Source organism: Calypte anna, chromosome 2 (assembly GCF_003957555.1).
Source record: "Calypte anna isolate BGI_N300 chromosome 2, bCalAnn1_v1.p, whole genome shotgun sequence".
NCBI lineage: Eukaryota > Metazoa > Chordata > Aves > Apodiformes > Trochilidae > Calypte > Calypte anna.
Genome location: NC_044245.1, coordinates 113,666,206 through 113,684,985, shown reverse-complemented (window position 1 = coordinate 113,684,985; position 18,780 = coordinate 113,666,206). Strand labels below are relative to the sequence as shown.

Here is an 18,780-nt window from a genome sequence, read left to right as displayed (position 1 = left end):
TTTCTTTTCTAACAAAGGAACCAATTTTCTGCTGCAGCCTCAAAAGTCTAGAGAGAACTATATTCAAGCTAATGCCATGAGCTGATCTGAGACTAAATCATGTGAAGCTTTACATTCAGGAGTGCAAAAACCAAGAGATGCTCTCACATAATTTCTGCTGAAAGTGGCAGAAGTGTCTTGATCTTCAGGGAAGCCAGATTTTGATTTGAAGAGGAACTGTGTTTGTTTTTGAAGTGAGTTAATAAAACAAGATTTCACTATTAGCCTAGTGCTTCCATTTGGGGAATTAAAACACTTGTATCAAATTAAAGTTGCATATCCTTTATCACATGTACCCAGGTTACATTCATAAAACATCCATTTTTCTTACATACCCTGAATGAATCCATGACAATCCCCTGTGGATGATGACAAAACGTATATTTAGATTTGAAGAAGTTCTTCTGAGCCACCTCAGCTAATTATAGATGAAAACCCATAGCTTACTCCTTTGTTCTGAAACATCAAGAATGTGTCAAAAAGCTTTCTGAGCTCTCTAGAGTCCCAGATGTTGTTATTGCAATAGGTGACTGGAATTAGCAAAATATGAAACGTCATTTGCTGAGAGCCTCTTGTGACTCAGGTAGGAAGGCAGCTGTACTGCTAATACATGCACATGAGTTCTCTGCTGGGGTAGTTAGAGTTAAGTGAAAGGAATCTCTAAAGGAGGGAAAGAGCTAAGCAGGAAAGAGTAAAGGCTGATGGAGAGAAGTCATTCTCTCATAAACAGCTGCGTAGGGGTATTAATAAAATGGCTGAGCCCATATAGGCTAGGAGGAGGGATTCTTCTCAAGGACAGGCTTGGGGTTGGAAGTGACCTAAAATGTCAAAAACATTAAAAACAGAATTATGTGAACACAGAAAAGCTGAGAGAGGAATAAACAATTCAAGATGTTCCCTCTACCAAAGAGACAGCAAAGACAGCAGATGCAAACTTAAGCTTAGGTAAGCTTTGTGTAAGGAGCTCCATAAATATTCAGCCAGTTTCCTTCTACCTACCTCTTTAATGTCACAGTACTGAAGATAACTCATTTAAAGCTGAATCAGGCCTACCTATGTTTGATCACAGCCTGAACAGCCTGGACCTTCCTGGAACCAGCTGACATAATCACTATGGTTACCTGAATGTAACCTTCATTCCGGTCACAAAAATTATGGAATTCCTCAGTGTGGCTCATGAATGGACACCAGTCACTGGATGTGTGCAGCTATGCCTGCATGACAGCATAGCAACTATGGACATTTCTGACACACAGTCACCTAGAAGCTGAATTGAGTTGAGTTTTCTAGGCTTTGAAATACTCATGTAGTGCTTGTTACTTGTCTGTGCAGAGAGGATGCCAAACCTCTGTTTCCCATTTAAAGAGAAGCACCTGTTTCTCATTTAAAATAAAACTATGTTGAACCATTTTGGCTATGTAAAAAAATCTTCTGAGATTTGAATGGGTTGTGTTTACCCACAAATAAATCTGTTTGCATTGATAGAAAGTTTATGCTGGCCATGTTGGCCATAAGGCTCATGTCTTTGCCCTTGAGGTGGTCTCTCAGTATATTTTTAAATGACACACAGGCATCCAGTAGTATCAAGAGCATTTACTGAATATTCTGAATGCACTGAATAATTTACTATATATTATTTATATATTTATATTTACTATATAAGGAGCATTTAATTGCTGATGTTAATAAAGATTTATTTTTATAAGTGTTTGCTCTGTAAATGACTGAAATTGCTTTTTATGCTTTTTTCTTTAATTTTGTGGAATCAATAGAATAAAAAAAGAGTAACTTTTTTCTCTGTAACAGGAACTATGTTTTTTTTGAGACAACATTGAGTATTTGGTTTTATATTGCAAATAGCAATATTAGTTGAACACTGCCTACTAGAATTTATTTTTTTCAAAAGTGTTTCTTTAATTAAATATATTATGGTATTGTATGCTATAGTATAAAATGCTGAATATTAAGCACGTATACACCATCTAAATCAAATATTTTCATATACATATGTGTGTGTAAATATCTATATGGTCCTACTTGCTGGAAACATTTCTGGCAATAACTGCATTACCATATTGAAAAGCAAAATGGAGATAGTATTAGCATTTGTAGTTCCAAGGTATCCTTCTGAGGAAACACGGGTCAAAAGTAGTGCCCATCAATTGGAAATTTTCTTAGCCTCCACTAGCAAGGTACTACTTGGGTTTTCATGACAAAGGAACTGAACATCCAGTCATTACAACTAAGTAACAGTGTTGGGCTCTGATACAAATGCAATTTAACTTTATCGGAGACTTCCAATTAAATTCAATAGTCTAAGGATCAGGCCCTTAGAGCACTGTTTTACTTTTGATCTCATGGATGTTGTTTATGTTCCAGCAGAAGTGGGGTTGAAGCCAACAGTAGCCAGAAGGAAATCACAAGTTAGGAAGAGAATCAAAACCCATACGTAGGTTTCAGCAGCTTTACTGAAACTTGACAGTTTCAACAGACACAGAGGTGAGGGTTTAAAGTATGGCATCACCAGGCTGTTGCTGTTTCCTCTGACACCACAAAGTTGAGCAGGTTGGCCATACCAAAAATAATTTTTCAACTGTAGGAGTGGGTTGGATGTTTTGAGGTGAAGAAAGTCCCAGTGTCACCTTCCTCTGAGGAACTGACACCTCCCCTGAATTGAGTCTGTGATAAAAAGGACCATTAGCCCAAGGGCTGTTCTCCTTAGAAGAGAATAGCACATGAGCAATGCTTTACCCTTTAACCTAATTTAATTCTTTAATTTCACAGTTATGCATAAAGAGTTCTGACACGCAGTAGGAGAGTAGAAGGTAGCTTTGCTCCAGAGCTGGAAGGAAAGGCATGAGTTTGGGGAAAACTGGAGGGAAGAACTTTATTCAGCACTTTACAAACTTTGTGCAAAATGATCAGCTCTCAACACTTTCTCTGAAGAACATCAGTCATCTATAGCATCATACATTTCTTTGGAAGTATGATACAAGCAGAGCAAGTTTGTGGACTTTTCATTAATATAGTAAACAGTATTTTTTTTCCTTGCTTTCACTATTCTATATGCATTCTCTTCCATTTGGGATGTCAAAATGGTCTCCCCTCTTTTTCTTTGTTTCATTAAAGCAGTGGATTTTCATAGGAAAAAGAAATGGTTTGTGTTTTGCCTAAAGGGCAATCATGCTTGTAGCATACCTGTAGCATTCTATTGCCTTGCTCTACCTACTTTGCCTTCACCTTCTGATTTTTTTTTATTTTATTTTTTTTTTAATTTAGGCAACAGTGTTAGGTGCTTATGTTAGATAGAGAACCAGGTCCATGAGAAACCCTTCTCCTAGCCTAATAAGAACTTGAAAGATTTAGAGTAAAGCTTTGGCCTAAATTCCAGAACAAGTAGAAGTCACTCAAAGAGTATAAAGGACTGTCAAAAAAAAAGCTAGTATGTAGTTCTAGTGCATATTCGCTAAGATATGTGTATAATACCACTGCCTACCATTAACTAAATATAATATTCTGTCACCCTCTAGTGGTGGGTCTACACCATCATACTGCTCAGAGGTCTGAGAATAGATTTTCTCACTGCATGTCTAGAAGACCTTGTGGCACGTAGGAGATACTAAGTTTCAATTTTTGTTGGCCTGTGTGTATTAATTTGTAATTAATTTTGGAATTTTGGTCTCCAAAGCATATATCTGTCAATTAATTTTGTCCTCTAACTTCATGCCAAAAAATAGAGATGTAAAATGTGTTGGTTTGGGGAAGATAATTGACTAACAAGTTGCCCTGGTTTTTGGTTTTTTTAATATTTCTTCTCCTTGTATAAATAAAGAGCAAATTCACTGAATGCCCCCCTGCAAAATTAGGGAAGATGGCTGTGCACTTGACACCCACATTGGCTGATCAAATTGGTTCTTTCTTAATTCATGGTTTTACCCATAATGGAAGTCCTTGTCTAAGACTGTCTGATGCTGCACTGGACAAATGCAATGCCCACCAAAATCTTGGAAAGCACTAATTGTGCCTGAAATATTAATGTGAAATATGCATCATATAAACCTTTTTGGTATATTTGACAGTAAAACATCATAACAAAGCCAAGATATTTGACATCACCTACTTTGTTAGCTTAGCAATACTTAAGAAACCTGTGTTTCTGACCCAGCCTTAGAAAAAGTTGAAAGTGCAGTATGATGGAGAGTAGCATTTAATGGATTCATTTGTCAAGATTCCCAGTAACTGACAATGTTGATGTGTTTTACACTGATATTGGACAACTCAGCTTCATATCACATGTGATTTAAGGCATCCTAAGTAATATCAAAATACTTGATTTGAAAACGAAATGTACTCTTCACTAGATCAGGAGGCAAGTGTTATTCACATCTGGACAGAGACCATACACTTCCTCTTAACGTAGGTTTGTATTTCAAGTATTAAATTATACTAAGTATCTGATACCTCTGTAATTTTATCAATATGGGCCGTGCATTCACTGCTTACATATGAACTCAGAATTAGCCATTAACAAAATTGGTTCACTCTGTCTTTATTAAAGAGGTGCATGGCAGTCTGTATAGTCACAATTTAAAAGCAAGTATTTATCAGTATCCCATTAGTACTTCCACAAAGGCTTTTTGATATCTTCTTACCAGGAGGAACTGTTTAACCAGTGCCCTTAGACACTTTCAGGTCCCTGCTCAGACTGGATAGTGCATGCCAGCAACATCATGTGAAGTCAAGGTGCTTTTGTAAGGGGATGTGCACTAGGTAAAACTTCAAGTTTCTTGAGAAAGAACACAGCCTACACCTCCTGTAACATGTAAAGAGCCTGGGACACTCAGGAGGATCCTGACCATGCTGCTAGTAAGCCAACCTTCTGAATCTCTGAAATTTCGGCAGACCTGCCAGTCTTTGCTCCCACACTCATGGGTGTGTCCTAAAAAATACAACTGGGAAGAAGTGGTCAAAAGATTTCTGATGTCATCATGATCATTAGTTCAGTGTTTTAAAAATAATATCAAAAACCCAGAAGATTTGGCACCTGCTTTCAGGTTTTATCATTTACTACCTGTGGGGATTTTGTTTCTGTATCTGAATCCTGCTAACATGCATATTGCACGTGTGTACACCTACATGCAAGCAGAGCCACAGAGGCAGAGATCTACATTAATTTTATCATATTAATTTCATTTTATTTATTTTACTAGAGAAAAGAAGTTGGCTTTTGTTGGTGTTTTTTGGTTTGGGGTTTTTTGGTGGTTTTTTGTTGTTGTTGTTTTGTTTTGGCTTTTTGGATTTTTTTGCTAATGGAACTGCAGTTATACTTAGTGAAAATGAAGTTATCTTTCTCATCATCACATATAATAAAGCAGTTTCAGTAATGTGTGTGCCAGTGGATGGTTGGTGGTGGTACATCCTTCAGAAAGACTACAGATAGACTTCACTGACCCTGGAGTGCTGAGAGTAACATGAAACTTACTTTGACTTGTAAAATGAGTAAACATGACATGGAGGTCACAGAATAAGGGCATATATGCATCTTTCAGCCCTTGTTTTGACAAAGTGACTTCTTTCTCCTTAGGGACATTTCAGCCATTTTTTTCCAGCATGTTTCACCTTTCACTGGCTAGTAATCCCAGAATGACCTAAGTGATACCCACCTTATGGTACCCACCTATAAGCTCCTCTTAACTTTTTTTCATTATTTATTTGGCCACAGGCTTAGCACTCAAAAGGTATAAAGAAATCAGGGTATGGGAAATAACTTGAGTTTAAATCGAATGTAACAAGTTGTAAATATCAGAATAAAGAATATTGTTTAAATTCGCATTCATTAATGAAAAGTTTTGATTACAAGCAGCTTTAAGTCAGGGTAGACCACAACATTTTTAAAATCTGTGCATTTTCTAATATTCTATGGAGTATTCTTCCAGCTTTACTAGGATAGCTTCCCTGTGTCTTACGTGGACTCAAATTTATACAGACATCAGTTTTAAACAGAATTTTCAGAAATCTATAAACTAGATTAGCAAAGGAAGTTTTGCTAAAAGTGAAAGTACTCAGAATGCTCTTACTTTTCTGAATGCATGCCTCATGAAACATGATTGATACAGGCTTGATAACATCCCAGCACAGAATACTTCAAATGAAGATATTAGTACAGGAGCTGGCATATTTATTCAATGCAACAGAACAACTGTGGATGGGGTTCAGTGTCTTTATCTTGTAAGCTCACTGATAAAGCACTCTTAGCAGTTATCAATGTGTGTGGTAAAGACACTGAAATTCTTATCTGTAGTTTGCAGATGGGAAGATGAGACACATCAAAGGTCTCTGCAGTTTTGCTGTAGCCCACCCTCTTGACTGTCTTTTCAACCAGCTATCAAATTTCAGGGCAATAGCAGTGGCTGCTTATGTGAATAAATGTGACAGGCTTGGTTGTCTTTGTTGTGTAGGTTATTAGGTGAGTGATTCCAGTTCCAAGTTTGGAAATACAAAATGTCAGGCTAAGCCAGGAAACAGAGAAGCTAACTTTTTTTTTTTTTTTTTTTTTTTTTTACAGTCTTGAAAAGTGTAAGGTAAAAGGGATTAATTTTTCTACTGTGATAACCAAACTCCATTTCAAGGACAATTTGATGGTCCAGATATGTGTTTTCCCACGGTGTGATGCTTAAGCAGACTTCAGGGGTAGAACAGCAGCATTTTGAAGCTTCTAAATATTGTCTGGTTTTTGTTTTTCTCAACAGAGCTACAGTGAACCCGTTGATGTTAAAGCCTCCCCACAGCCTCAGATGATGAATTCAAAGCAGTCGGTGTTCCATGGGCCCACCCAGGCTCACTCTGCCCTGTACCTCAGTTCCCACTACCACCAACAACCAGGAATGAATCCTCACATCACTGCCATGCATGCCAATATCCCCAGGAACATAGCACCCAAGCCCAACAACCAAATGCCAGTGACTGTTTCCATAGCAAACATGGCTGTGTCTCCACCACCACCTCTCCAGATCAGCCCCCCCCTGCACCAGCATCTCAACATCCAGCAGCACCAGCCAATTCCAATGCAGCAGCCCATTGGAAACCAGCTACCAATGCAGGTCCAGTCTGCTTTACATTCACCTACAATGCAGCAAGTAAGTTTGAGCTTTTCAGTTGTCTAGGGGAGATATTTTTTGGGGTGGAGATTCTTTTGGGAGAGGGAGGAGGAAAAAAGTCATCCAGGAGCTGGCACAGTGAGGAGGATGTACAGCAATGGATTAGCTTTGATTTTGTAGTTCCAAAGCTGCAGCAGTGTAGCCTGAGGGCTTGGTCTTTCAAAGACAAGAACAAATGAATGAGTTTACTTAAATGATGGGCCACATCACAGCTGTTCATCATATTCTTCTGGACACTCTCCCCAGATTCAGGAGACATCCTTTAAATGTGCAGTGTGTCCATCTGCAAATCTGGGAGTACCCTGAAATATAAGCGAAATGTAAAATCTTCAGGAAACACATTCTACTACCAAAAAGGAGGCATGGCTGGAGAAAGATATGATGATAGCTTGTGCTGTTATCTTTGTGCTGACTGGAATGTGGAACAGTCAGAGGAAACATGAAATAATACAGGTTTTATTGAACACACCGCATTACATGAACACAAGCGTGTTTGTTGATGCTGGATTCATATCTTCATTTTGCTGTATGTATATATATACATATACATACACATACACACATGTCAGCGAACTGTACCCAGTATTGCAATATGGTGCCCAACCATAGTATTATGACTTCTGGGCTTAGGCCTATGGAAGGTTAATCCTGCTGATTTCCTGAGAAAAACTGAGATATGACCACCAATATTAAGGTCTTGCTTTGCAAAAAGGCATTAGAATGAATTCGGGGGGGGTGAAGTTGCAAGAATCTACAAAATTGAAAACAAAAGTTCTCACTTCTGATTGATAACACACAGTCATGTGCTTGCTGCGTGTTTTAAATATCTCTGTAAATTCACCTTTGCTAAGGCATTTGCACTGGTTTTTGAAGACAGGAACATTTAATCTCAAGATTGGTCTTTAGAGATGGGAATACCTCAACAGAAAACATATTTTCTAGCTGGGATAACAATTTACACAGGGAAAGAAATTTTCCAAAGCTGGAAAAAAAAAAAAAAAAACAAACCAAAAAAACCATTGAAAGCAACCTGAACTGATAAATGTAGTTGTTCAGAAGGTAAACCAATGCGTAATCAGTATGATCTAGAGTTTTTCAGAGACTTTGATCTTAGTCTCAAGAGTGATTTGGAGAATGAGAGAGGAAGGAAAATTTGTAAAGTGTTTACAACACTAATACAGTTTATTTTTCATAATCAGCAGAAACAGATACAACAGACTTATGATCACGCAGATGTGGAGTCTTTTATGGTCCTGTATTCCTGAAGGTTGCCCTATTAAAACCCAGTTTAAAAACCCAGTGTCCCCAGAGCCCATGCCCAAATCTCAGAGACACTCAGGAGTTAACCTCAGGCCTGGGCAGCAAGAATTATCTAGGGGAAGTCCTAGACAGGTGAGCCAAGGAAGGTCTGTCTGGAGATCCTAAGCCTGATGCAATCTCAGTTCAATCTCAGAGTAAGGCTCAGAGCAAGGACATAGGATGCCCCGTGGGGACTGTGGCTGCCCCCTCCCTGGAAGAGTTCAAGGCCAGGTTGGATGGGGCTTTGAGCAACCTGGTCTGGTGGGAGGTGTCCTTGCCCATGGCAGGGGGGTTGGAACTGGATGATCACCAAAAGTCCCTTCCAGCCCAAATTATTCTAAGATTCTAGGTTTCTATGAGAGAAAATGGAATAGCCAGAGACTCAGTGCAATACCCTGGTTCATTTGCCAAACATGAAAAACATACCTGTGACTGCAGCTTGTTCAGATTGTCTAGTTATATTTCAGTGAGTTTTTATTGCAAAGTGATTCAGTCTTCCAAGTTCAGCTTGTTTGCTGAGTTCAGTGCCACTTGTGTATTACTTGTCCAGTGCAGAGCTATAAAAGATATAACCCTGTTATATCTTTCCTGTAATCATTTATAGGCATAATTTACTGAACAGATTTGAAAATCTGGATTTATTTATTAAATTAATAGTAGAATAGGGACTGGAAGAAGATGTCATGCAGATGTTACAGATTTACATATGTACAGATGCAACTTCTTGTTACTGCGTGAACTCAAGCACTGAGGTGTTATTTATATGCTGTAAGAACAGGCAAGATAATCTGAATCTTCTAATGTTTTATTTTACTAAGCTAATCACTTGTAGCTTGCAGTGGGCATCGGTGGCTTGAGAGTACTTTCACTCATCTGTGAGATGTGTGGGATGCAGCTGAGCTATTTCTAGCTTGAGAGAAAAAACAGGAACTAGGTTGTACCATGATAAATCTTTTGCTTTACTAAGTACAAGTGCATTAAAGTAAAAAATGCTGTACCCATGTGTTCCTGCTCTCCATTGTAAACTCATCAAAGGTTGGGATAAATAGTTTTTACCAACTCATATTTCTTAGTGGGGAAGGCTGTTGCTTATAGTGTAGATAGCATGAACGCACTTCTCTTTGACCACTGTGGAACATCTACAAGCCAGTTTATATTTTTTATGCTTCTGCTTTGGTTTCAAAACAATACAGCTTTTGAGCTCTGGAAAAATCTATGTAATTTCACTTTGGAATAGTTGTAACTTTTTAGCATATGACAGATTTTGTGAATTGAGTTTCTGTATAGAATCCATTTCCTTTAAAGTGTGATTTTAGCAAAGACGCAAAAAAGTATATTAATTTTTAGGGCAACACAGATATACTAACAACCCCAAGTTAATCCATTCCAGAGCTGAACACTGGTAGCCTGTCTAGTCTCTTAGATATAACACTTTCTAGCCCTGCTCAAGAAATGTTAAAAAACAGTCCCTGGGATTTCATTTTGCATTAGAGCCCAGAGGACCATTTGGCAAATAGTAAAAAAATCAAGAAAGTATAACCTGAAAGTAAAGGCCTTTTTCTGACTCAAGGACTCTGCTTCCTCCTCTGCTAGAAAGTGAGTAAATGCACTGCTGATCACAGAGCATGTTATAGAGGAAAATACATAGAGGAGAAAAAAGTGAGCCCTCCAAATGATGACAGCAGCACAGAGTCAGCAGCAGTGAGAACACCACCCTGTATGTCTGGCCCATGGTGAAGGGGGAAGGACTCTGGACATGAGGATCAGTCCCCAGCAGCACAATGCAGACACTGCTACATAAAAATACAGCCAAGTCTGATAAAACAGAAGTGATATTTGTATTTAATTCAACTCTAATTTGAATCATTTTCCTTCAGCTGTTTGATTTCCTTAGTGCTACAGGTGTGGCCACCCCAAACCTTTTCTAAAAACTCCAGTGAGCATCTTACTTATGTAAGCACCAAGAACAGAAATTAACATCCTGCTCCCTACAGTGCGACCTGCAGCAGGACTACTGGCCTGTAGTCAGTCCTCTTCTGAAACATCACTACTGCTCATGCCAGACTAATACACTTTAAGAAGAAAGAGGGTCAATTTTTTCATGTCCCACTGCAGCATGAAAGTTTATAGTCAAGAGAAGGGTATGTCTGCCAGCAGCTTCCTAGCAATCTTCTACTGCAGGTGTTCCCAGGCTCCACTGTTGCTGAGACAGCTGTGCCATAGACATGTTGGAAGCAGCAGTCACAGCTCCCACTCATGGTGGGCTCTGCTTCTTTTTTTTTTTTCCCCCCCAGTATCCAGCATCAAAATAGTTTGTGCTTCACTATCCCAACACTCAGTGGCAGCAGGCTCCCTGAATCCCTGCTCTCTACAGATCCCTTGCTTTAACAGAGTGGCTCAGTTGGCCACATATTTTCTCTGGGAGGATGAGAATAATTTCTTATTGAAGACCATCTTGTAGTATGTCTGAAGGACTACCAGCTGCTAGAAATATCTCATAGAGATCTAGATTTTAGTTCAGGCAGTCAGGAGCACAGTTCTCCAAAACCAATATGCATGAACCACAAATTTATCTGTGTGTAACTTTGAGGAAGGGCTGATAAGAAGTGCTGACCTGGGAGAGAGAGTTCTGCCTGCACCCCTGCTAGGGCAATGAGCTGATCTCCATCCACTCTTCAGGGAACACCATGTCCTCCTCTTCCTCTTCCAGCAGCCTTTGTCTGCATGTGTGAAGCTGCCAATACCAGAGAGACTGCCAGCTGGAGAGGGACAGTCCCTCCCCAAGAGTCCCCAAAAACTGCAGAACATCAAGAAAATAAAAAGTGCTGGTAGCCAAAAATCCGCAGTGACTGCACAATTTCTGTTATTTTTAAATTCAATTAATTCTGTGGAGTGTGCAGCTGATACAATGCATCCAAATTATTCTGAAATGCACAAAGCAAAGTAAAATTTAGGTATAAGCAATTTGGTTATATGTCTAGCATTTGTAAATATTTTTAAAATTTCTTTTAAACAATCTTGGCTACTTTGAGTTATCCAAATCTTTTTAATAACTTCTACAAAGAAGACTATTATTTTATCTCTATTGCTTTCTGTTCCAAACCAGAATGAATTAATTAAACTATGAATAAATTAAATAATGGGCACTAATGAAGATCTTTGGGGTTCTCATTCACAGTGTTAATCCTTCACACTGTAAGAATTGCCTGTTTAGTTCTGTTGTCATACTTAGATTTAAATTAGTTCCTGGTTTTAATGATAATTCTAATTCTGGAGTGTGCCATATTGCCATATTATTATCTGGAGCCATGTTAAAGTTTTACTTTGTTAAAGTCTAAATCCACTGTGTAGCAGTTTTTTCTTTCATCCACACACTGGAAGAATCCCAATAGATTAGAAAACTGCAATTTTTCTTTCATTAAATGCTCATGTGAGCATGCATCATATCACTTTATTATTTTTTCTGACACAGAGTTGCTTCCCTCCAGCCTGTTTCTTAGGTTTGACATGATGTTTAATTTTTACTTAGTTGGGATGAGGTGGTCTGACTCCTAACCCTTGTCATTCAAATCAGCACAATTTCTCAAAAATGTAGGCTAAAATGGCATCTGAATCTGAAACCTTTTTTCTCTTGAAAAGTTGTTCTTTCCTTTCTCAGACAGATACTTGTGTTTGTTTCTGAGCATAGCTTCCTCCCCAGCCTGTTATTCTCTGCTTGTTTGAGTGGACAGTGATGTGGCCAAGGATTTACTCCCTCCCAAATATGCCCAGTCCTTGTCTTTAAAGTCCCTTTAAAGTAGTCCCACTGGAAACATCTCCTTCCCCACCTAAAATCCTTCACCCAAGCATTGGGTGGGATGGCAAGGCCCATTAAAATATCTGTCTCACTTCAGTTCACAGGTAGAGCAAGCAAAACTAGATTCTTAATGTGTAGTAACCATGGCTGAATGTGTATGCCTAAGAAAGAAGCACAAAATTATTGCATGTCTTTTTTTTTTTTTTTTTTAAATTACTATTTTTTAAAATAATAACTCATTTCAGTCTACTTTTAAGTATTTCTATTCCTCTGGAAAATAAATGTATACAACAAGATGATTGCATAGCCTGCCAAAAATAATAGCCTCATTTTTTCTGGTATATACTATATACAGTAAAGTCATGGAACTGCTGTATGTGTCCAGATTTCTTCCTCTTTTTTGTTAAGCTTTGTCTTCGAATGAGGTCAAGAGAAAAAAAAATCATTAATATCTGTCAACTTCCTTTATAACCTTAAGGAAAAATCTTTGTATGATATCACACAGACAGATTTTCAATTTCCTTGTGTAATAAACAGATGCTTTAGGATTTGGATGTAATTTAAAGGTTTAAAATATCACATTGAGATTGATGAATAAATCAGTTGTGAAGACAAAAACGTTGATGCCTGTTGAAAATACCTCTCCAGACAGGCAGGAAATGAAATTAGTTCCCAGTAAAGTGTGGAGATGAAGATCACTGTTTAGTTCTGCTGCAGGCTTTTTAGGACTTGCTACAGTGGCACAACGAAACTGCTAGGGCTACAGAAATCTAATTAAAGAGCAAATGTCCCTCCTGACATCGAATTAATCTTTATCAAGTTCCCTATTTTTATTTCAATCTGGAACAAGAAAATGAAATTTAAAATTCTAGGCATGTTGCAAAACAGTTGGTGATTTTCTCTTGAGCATTACAATGCAAAAACATTCAGTATTGTTTAATTAGACCTCGAAGCACTCATTTTCTGAGCACTTTTTATTTCATCATTGTTTGTTAAGGGCTTATATAAATAATACACAAATATTTACTGCAAGCCTGGTACAAGGCTGTCTCCCTCTGTTGTACAGATCTGTATTTCCTGAGCTGCTTCTCTTGATGAAAAAGCTGAAGTAATTACTGTTTACATTTTAAACATCACAGTAATTTATCAGTCCTTGAATTCAGGTTTCTTAAATTACTTTGCTTTACCAAGCATGCTTTTTAACCCCTCTATCACTGGTATTCCAGTAGCCCTCAGCCCCAACAGGACCACTGGGCTGAAGCAGCTAAGCTGCTTATGGAGCTGGAGCCTGGCTCAGATACCTCTGCATCACATTGAAATTTATCACATGAGCATGTCCTAAGAAACAGGACCCCATCCTGGGCAGTTATAAACTAAAGAGACTTGCTAGGTGCAAGGTAAAAATGTTGTTACCCATTATTTTGCAGATAGATAGAATCAAGTTAAGATCCATGGTGCTAACCTTAACATGAGTTGTTATCGATTCAGTTCCAAGCACAAATGCACAGGTGCTTTTCTGCAAGAGAGCCAAAGCAATTCGGCTGGGGTCACACAGAAAACCTGAGAAAATATGAGAATAAGTCCCCACCCTGTTCCAAGCTGGCATTTAAATCACAGGGGTATCCTCACATATCTAAGCTATTTATTCATTATAAAGACTGAGACTAATATTGCACTGATGGACTCTTTCTCTGATTTGGGGAACTGTCTTCTTGCTGCATGAGTACTTGGGTCTCCATGTCTGCTCACTTGAGCACTTTGCTACAGCACTGCTGGAGCAACTGGCCCCATATAGTAGGTTTTTTTGTGCACATGATTGTTTCTTGAAGAATGGTAAGAGATAGCTCAGGGGCTTTCCTACTGAAGGTGAACCTCAGTGCCTGAGGGAAGGATGTGTTTCTGTGGCTACTTTCCTCTTACAGATAAATTAGAAAGCCCTTATAGGTGATGTTTCATATAAAAATTATGGCAATGATATACAAAAACTATTTTTCTGCCTTCTAATTACACAGAATTGTGATTAAAGTCGTTGGGAAATCTTCTCAATTTTTTTCCTTTGGATTTGTTGCGGGCAGGGGGGTTGCTTCTGAAGCCTGATGTGCAGGTTTAAAGGCTGTGTACAGAGCATGGGAGTTACAGTCACCATGGGTGGGTTTTATTTTACCTTGTGAACTGGGCAGCATATGTTACATGAGAACTAAATGCTGAATTCAGCTCAGGAACTTGCCCACTACTAATGGTCTCTTTCTTGGAGTCAGCAGAGATAAAGTGAGGCTTCAGAGAGCATTTAAGGTACTGTGCTGTGACCTGGCATATTGTTCATACACAAGAGATTATGGGAGAAAGTTGCCCTTATTTACAGCCTAGGTGAGAATCTGGCCACAATGACTGGAGTGAGGTGAATGTGTACACAAGAGGCATGGCAGGGAAGAACACCCTTGGGACCTCTGAAAGAGGGATGTCAAGAAGGAAGTAGCATGGAATATTCAAAGGCAGCTCATTTCTAGGGATAGAGGGGGCAAGGCAAAAACTGAGAAGGCTTTTATATCTTTATTAAAGGTAGCATGGATGAGTTGTTAAACCTGCAAGGAAAAAAAACCAAACAGCTCTTCGTAAAATTCCTGTCTTATCATTATTGTGTATGTGAAGACATCACTAGAATTTAAATTCACTAGAATTTCAAAACTAAAAGCTACAAGCTTTAATCCTATCTGTTCTGGATGTGGATGTTCCAGAAGGACTGAATTTTCAAATCTTGGTTTAAGTTCAGTTTCTGGTGTAGCAGCTTCACATCCAGTTAACTTGAGTGGGAATTTATGCCCTTACCCCAAGGAGGAGGTTGGTCTGTTATTTTCAGCAGACATCAATTGATTTTGTACAGCATTCCCATACTTTTACTCACTGTAGCTCTTGTACAGAAACATGCTGTACACTTATACAGGTTGAACCAGATACACTGGCCTTGAAATTTCAATTGTTCTCCTGGTTTTGAAACAGAGCATTTAACGATCTCCCTATATCAAAAGAGCTAAAATTATTACGACTTTTCATATGACATATATTTCTGGGAGCAGGTTAGTCTTTGTAGCTTCTACTTTCTTATTTTCTTGGTTTCAAAAAGCAAGTTACTCTGTGCTACTTTCACTACATTAGTCCAAGAACTGTTGAAAAGCTTTGATTGAATTTCTGTTTAGTTGAGAGAAAAGTACAAATAAAAGAAGCAGCAGATGGTCCCTTTGTGACTGAATGAAGAAAAAGGGTTTTGAGAACAATATGTGAATAGGTGTAGTCTAATAAAACAGTCAGCCACCTGCTGCCTACATCCTTCAAAAAGATTCTGTTGCATATTCTGGGAATTAACGACTCTGTGTGTCCTTAGGTTTAATCTAAATGGGAGCTCTAAGGAGCAAACAGACCTTTTTGCCCTAGTGCTGATTGAGTTGTTCTCTTGGTTTTGAATTGTTTCTGCTCTGTCCTTTTTAGTTCCATCCTGTGACTTTGTAATAGCTAACAATGATTTGACAGTGTTTTATTTCACAAACCAAAGACTTTAAGACTTAGAAAGCACCCACACATTTTTTCCTGTGTCAGGTTAATAACCTAAAGTACACCTGGAAAAGAAATATTCTACCATTTCAAAGTACATTGTGTTGGGTTTTTTTAATACCCCCAACCTATTGTTTGGTTTCTGTACATTGTAATGTACTTGCTTTCTCCTCTAGGGATTTACTCTTCAGCCTGATTATCAGAATATCATCAATCCAACATCAACAGCTGCACAAGTTGTTACCCAAGCAATGGAGTATGTTCGTTCAGGGTGCAGAAATCCTCCAGCACAGACTGTGGACTGGAATAATGACTACTGCAGTAATGGGTAAGCAGCCAGTGAATGCCACCTTGTGTTGAGCAACATTCATGACACAAGTATCCAATGGAGAATTTGGAAACAGCTGCCTGTTTCTTGACAGTATTTCCCAAGTGCATATGTGATGTCACCGTATTCATTCAGCAGTTAGACTGATGTGGGGGAACACGTTTTCAATGCATACATTCATTAGACATTGCTGTCACCTTATCACAGCACTTTGGGCTTAGAGAACTTCCATTCCTTAGAAAATCAGAACTGAAATCTTGGGGAGAAGGTGGAGGAGAGAGAAGTTAAGATCGCTGCATCATACCTGAGAGGCAAATGTTATGAACTAATTTATCCAACTACTCCACTGATAAGGAGAGCTTGCTGCCAGTTTGGGTCATGAAAATGCACATCGGTGCAAGAGTGATACGTGGGATGCAAGATATGTAGAAGGGAATAAGGGAATGGCATGAAGTTCACATGACTGTAATCAGAAACAAAACACTTGTAGGAGCTCTGTGCCCCCCCTCTTAAGTTAGAAGCCCTTTCAAACCCTGAACTCCTCTTCAGTGGGGCTTTTGTGAAGCCATGGTACTGTCCCAGAAGCTGTCTGGAAACAGACTCGGAACAGAAGGTATCTTTTGAGGTTTAAATTATAGATGTTGTGCTTTGTTAACATGCTCACCAACCTGACATCCCCCTGACCTTGGCATGAGTCCCCAAGGCAAAGGCACATAAAAGTTACTTATTGCCACCAAAGTGTTAAATCCAGCACAGACAAATGAACAGAAAGCAGAACTAAAGACCAGTTTCACCCATTATATTTACTCAAACTGAGAATTTCACTTGCATTATTGTTTTAAGGTATTTCTGGAACTCAAACTAGAGCTCAAACAAAAATATTTTTCTGGTTACTAGTTCCGAGTAACACCTTGACTAGAACATGTCTTCCAGGCAGCATCACTTTTCCTGTACCTATCACCATTTCCCCATGACTTGCCCACTTGTTCAGCAAAACCATCTTGCTTCTGTCCTGTACCACCATAATGGCTCTAGGCCCTTGTAGAAGCCTGCTCAGCCCACAGCCTTTTATTCCCACTTAAACTGAGCTCCGAATAGGCTGTTTTCTGTAAAACAGCCCATAGTCACCTATGGTTTTGACCTTTAGTCTCCCCTGGGAAAAAGAATACATGATCATTGCCAGCAGTGCCCTCTGCATACCCACTGAGTATAACTTTACATCAGCAAAGGCTTTCTGTGAGCGAACTCTGTCTGTAACCCGTGTGAATACACCTTCATGAATCTGTGTGCATGGGTTTAACTTATTCCTGCTCTAGCATTGACATAAATTGCCAGAGCAGTGTAGCTCACTCTGTGCTGCTCCCAGACTCCCAACTAAGTAAGCTGGAAAGCTGTGGAAGACCAGAACTGGTGCCTGGGTTCTTGCAAGGAAGAGGGAGACTGTGAGTAAAGCTCCTCTTCCAGAAAATCTCTGCAGTATGAACCGAGCTCCATCAGTGATTCTTCTTTTGCTTTAAATGATGTAATTTTTTTCTGACTTCTAGAGGCTGTTCTGAATTAGAAACTGATAGATTTAAAATAGATATCAGGAAGAAATACTTCACCATGAGGGTAGTAAGATACTGGAATAGGTTGCCTGGGGAGGTTGTTGATGCCCATGGCCTAGAGGTGTTCAAGGCCAAGTTGGATGAGGCCTTGTGCAACCTGGTTCAGTGAAAGGTGTCCCTGCCCATGAAGGGGGGTTGGGTCTTGATGATCCAACCCAAACCATTCTGTGATTCTATGAAATCACTCCTTTTTGCTCTGAATATGTATGCTTCAGTTGAAGCTGAAACCCAGCAAGAACTGAGGGATGGTAATGCATTCATATATCGAATTAATCACATGCAGTAGGGTTGTGGGGTTTTGTGGTTTGTTTGGTTTTGCTTGTTTGTTGTTTTTTTTTTTTAAAGAATAGAACGAAATAAAGTTGAGAACTTCTTTAAAACTTGCATTTGTTCTTTTTCTCTTTGAACAGGGGCATGCAGAGGGACAAAGCACTCTACCTTACCTGAAAATCTGAAACACCTCTCCTTTCCACTGAGGAACACAGGGAAGTCTTTTCATCATGGATTGCTTTATGCAGTCAAGGCAGTTCTGCATTTTATTAGGAAATACAAGTTGCTAAGCACTTAGGACTATTTGAGCTTGTGGGTCACCCACTTTGGAAAAAATAGTCTTGCTTCTTTCTTTTTGTTTTCTTTTTTTCTCTCTTTTTTTTTTTTTTCTTTTTTTTTTTTTCCCCATTTTTTCTCTTTCTTTCTCCTTTCCACCCCTGCCCTGAGATCCTTTAACGGACGTTGCTTTTCTTCTTCCCTGAAGGAAACTTGGACCATTCAGATTTTATGTTGGGTTTTGCTGTGAAGTGCTGCGATAGTAACTGCCTTAGCAACTGTAGATGTCTCGGATAAAAGTCCTGGATTTTCCATTGGTTTTTCATAATGGGTGTTTATATGAAACTACTAAAGACTTTTTAAATGGCTTGATGTAGCAGTCATAGCAAGTTTGTAAATAGCATCTATGTTACACTCTCCTAGAGTATAAAATGTGAATGTTTTTGTAGCTAATTGTAATTG

General features: G+C 38.9%; 1 protein-coding gene across 1 annotated transcript in view; it reads left to right on the top strand.

Moving 5' to 3' along the window:
- Positions 1 to 18,219, top strand: part of TOX (thymocyte selection associated high mobility group box) — a 219,632-nt gene extending 201,413 nt beyond the window's left edge. The window contains exons 7-9 of the mRNA XM_008492187.2: positions 6,789 to 7,175; positions 16,014 to 16,165; positions 18,183 to 18,219. Of these exons, the coding sequence (XP_008490409.1) occupies positions 6,789 to 7,175; positions 16,014 to 16,165; positions 18,183 to 18,219 (576 nt within the window). The remainder of the gene's footprint in view (positions 1 to 6,788; positions 7,176 to 16,013; positions 16,166 to 18,182) is intronic.
- Positions 18,220 to 18,780: the final 561 nt, after the last annotated feature.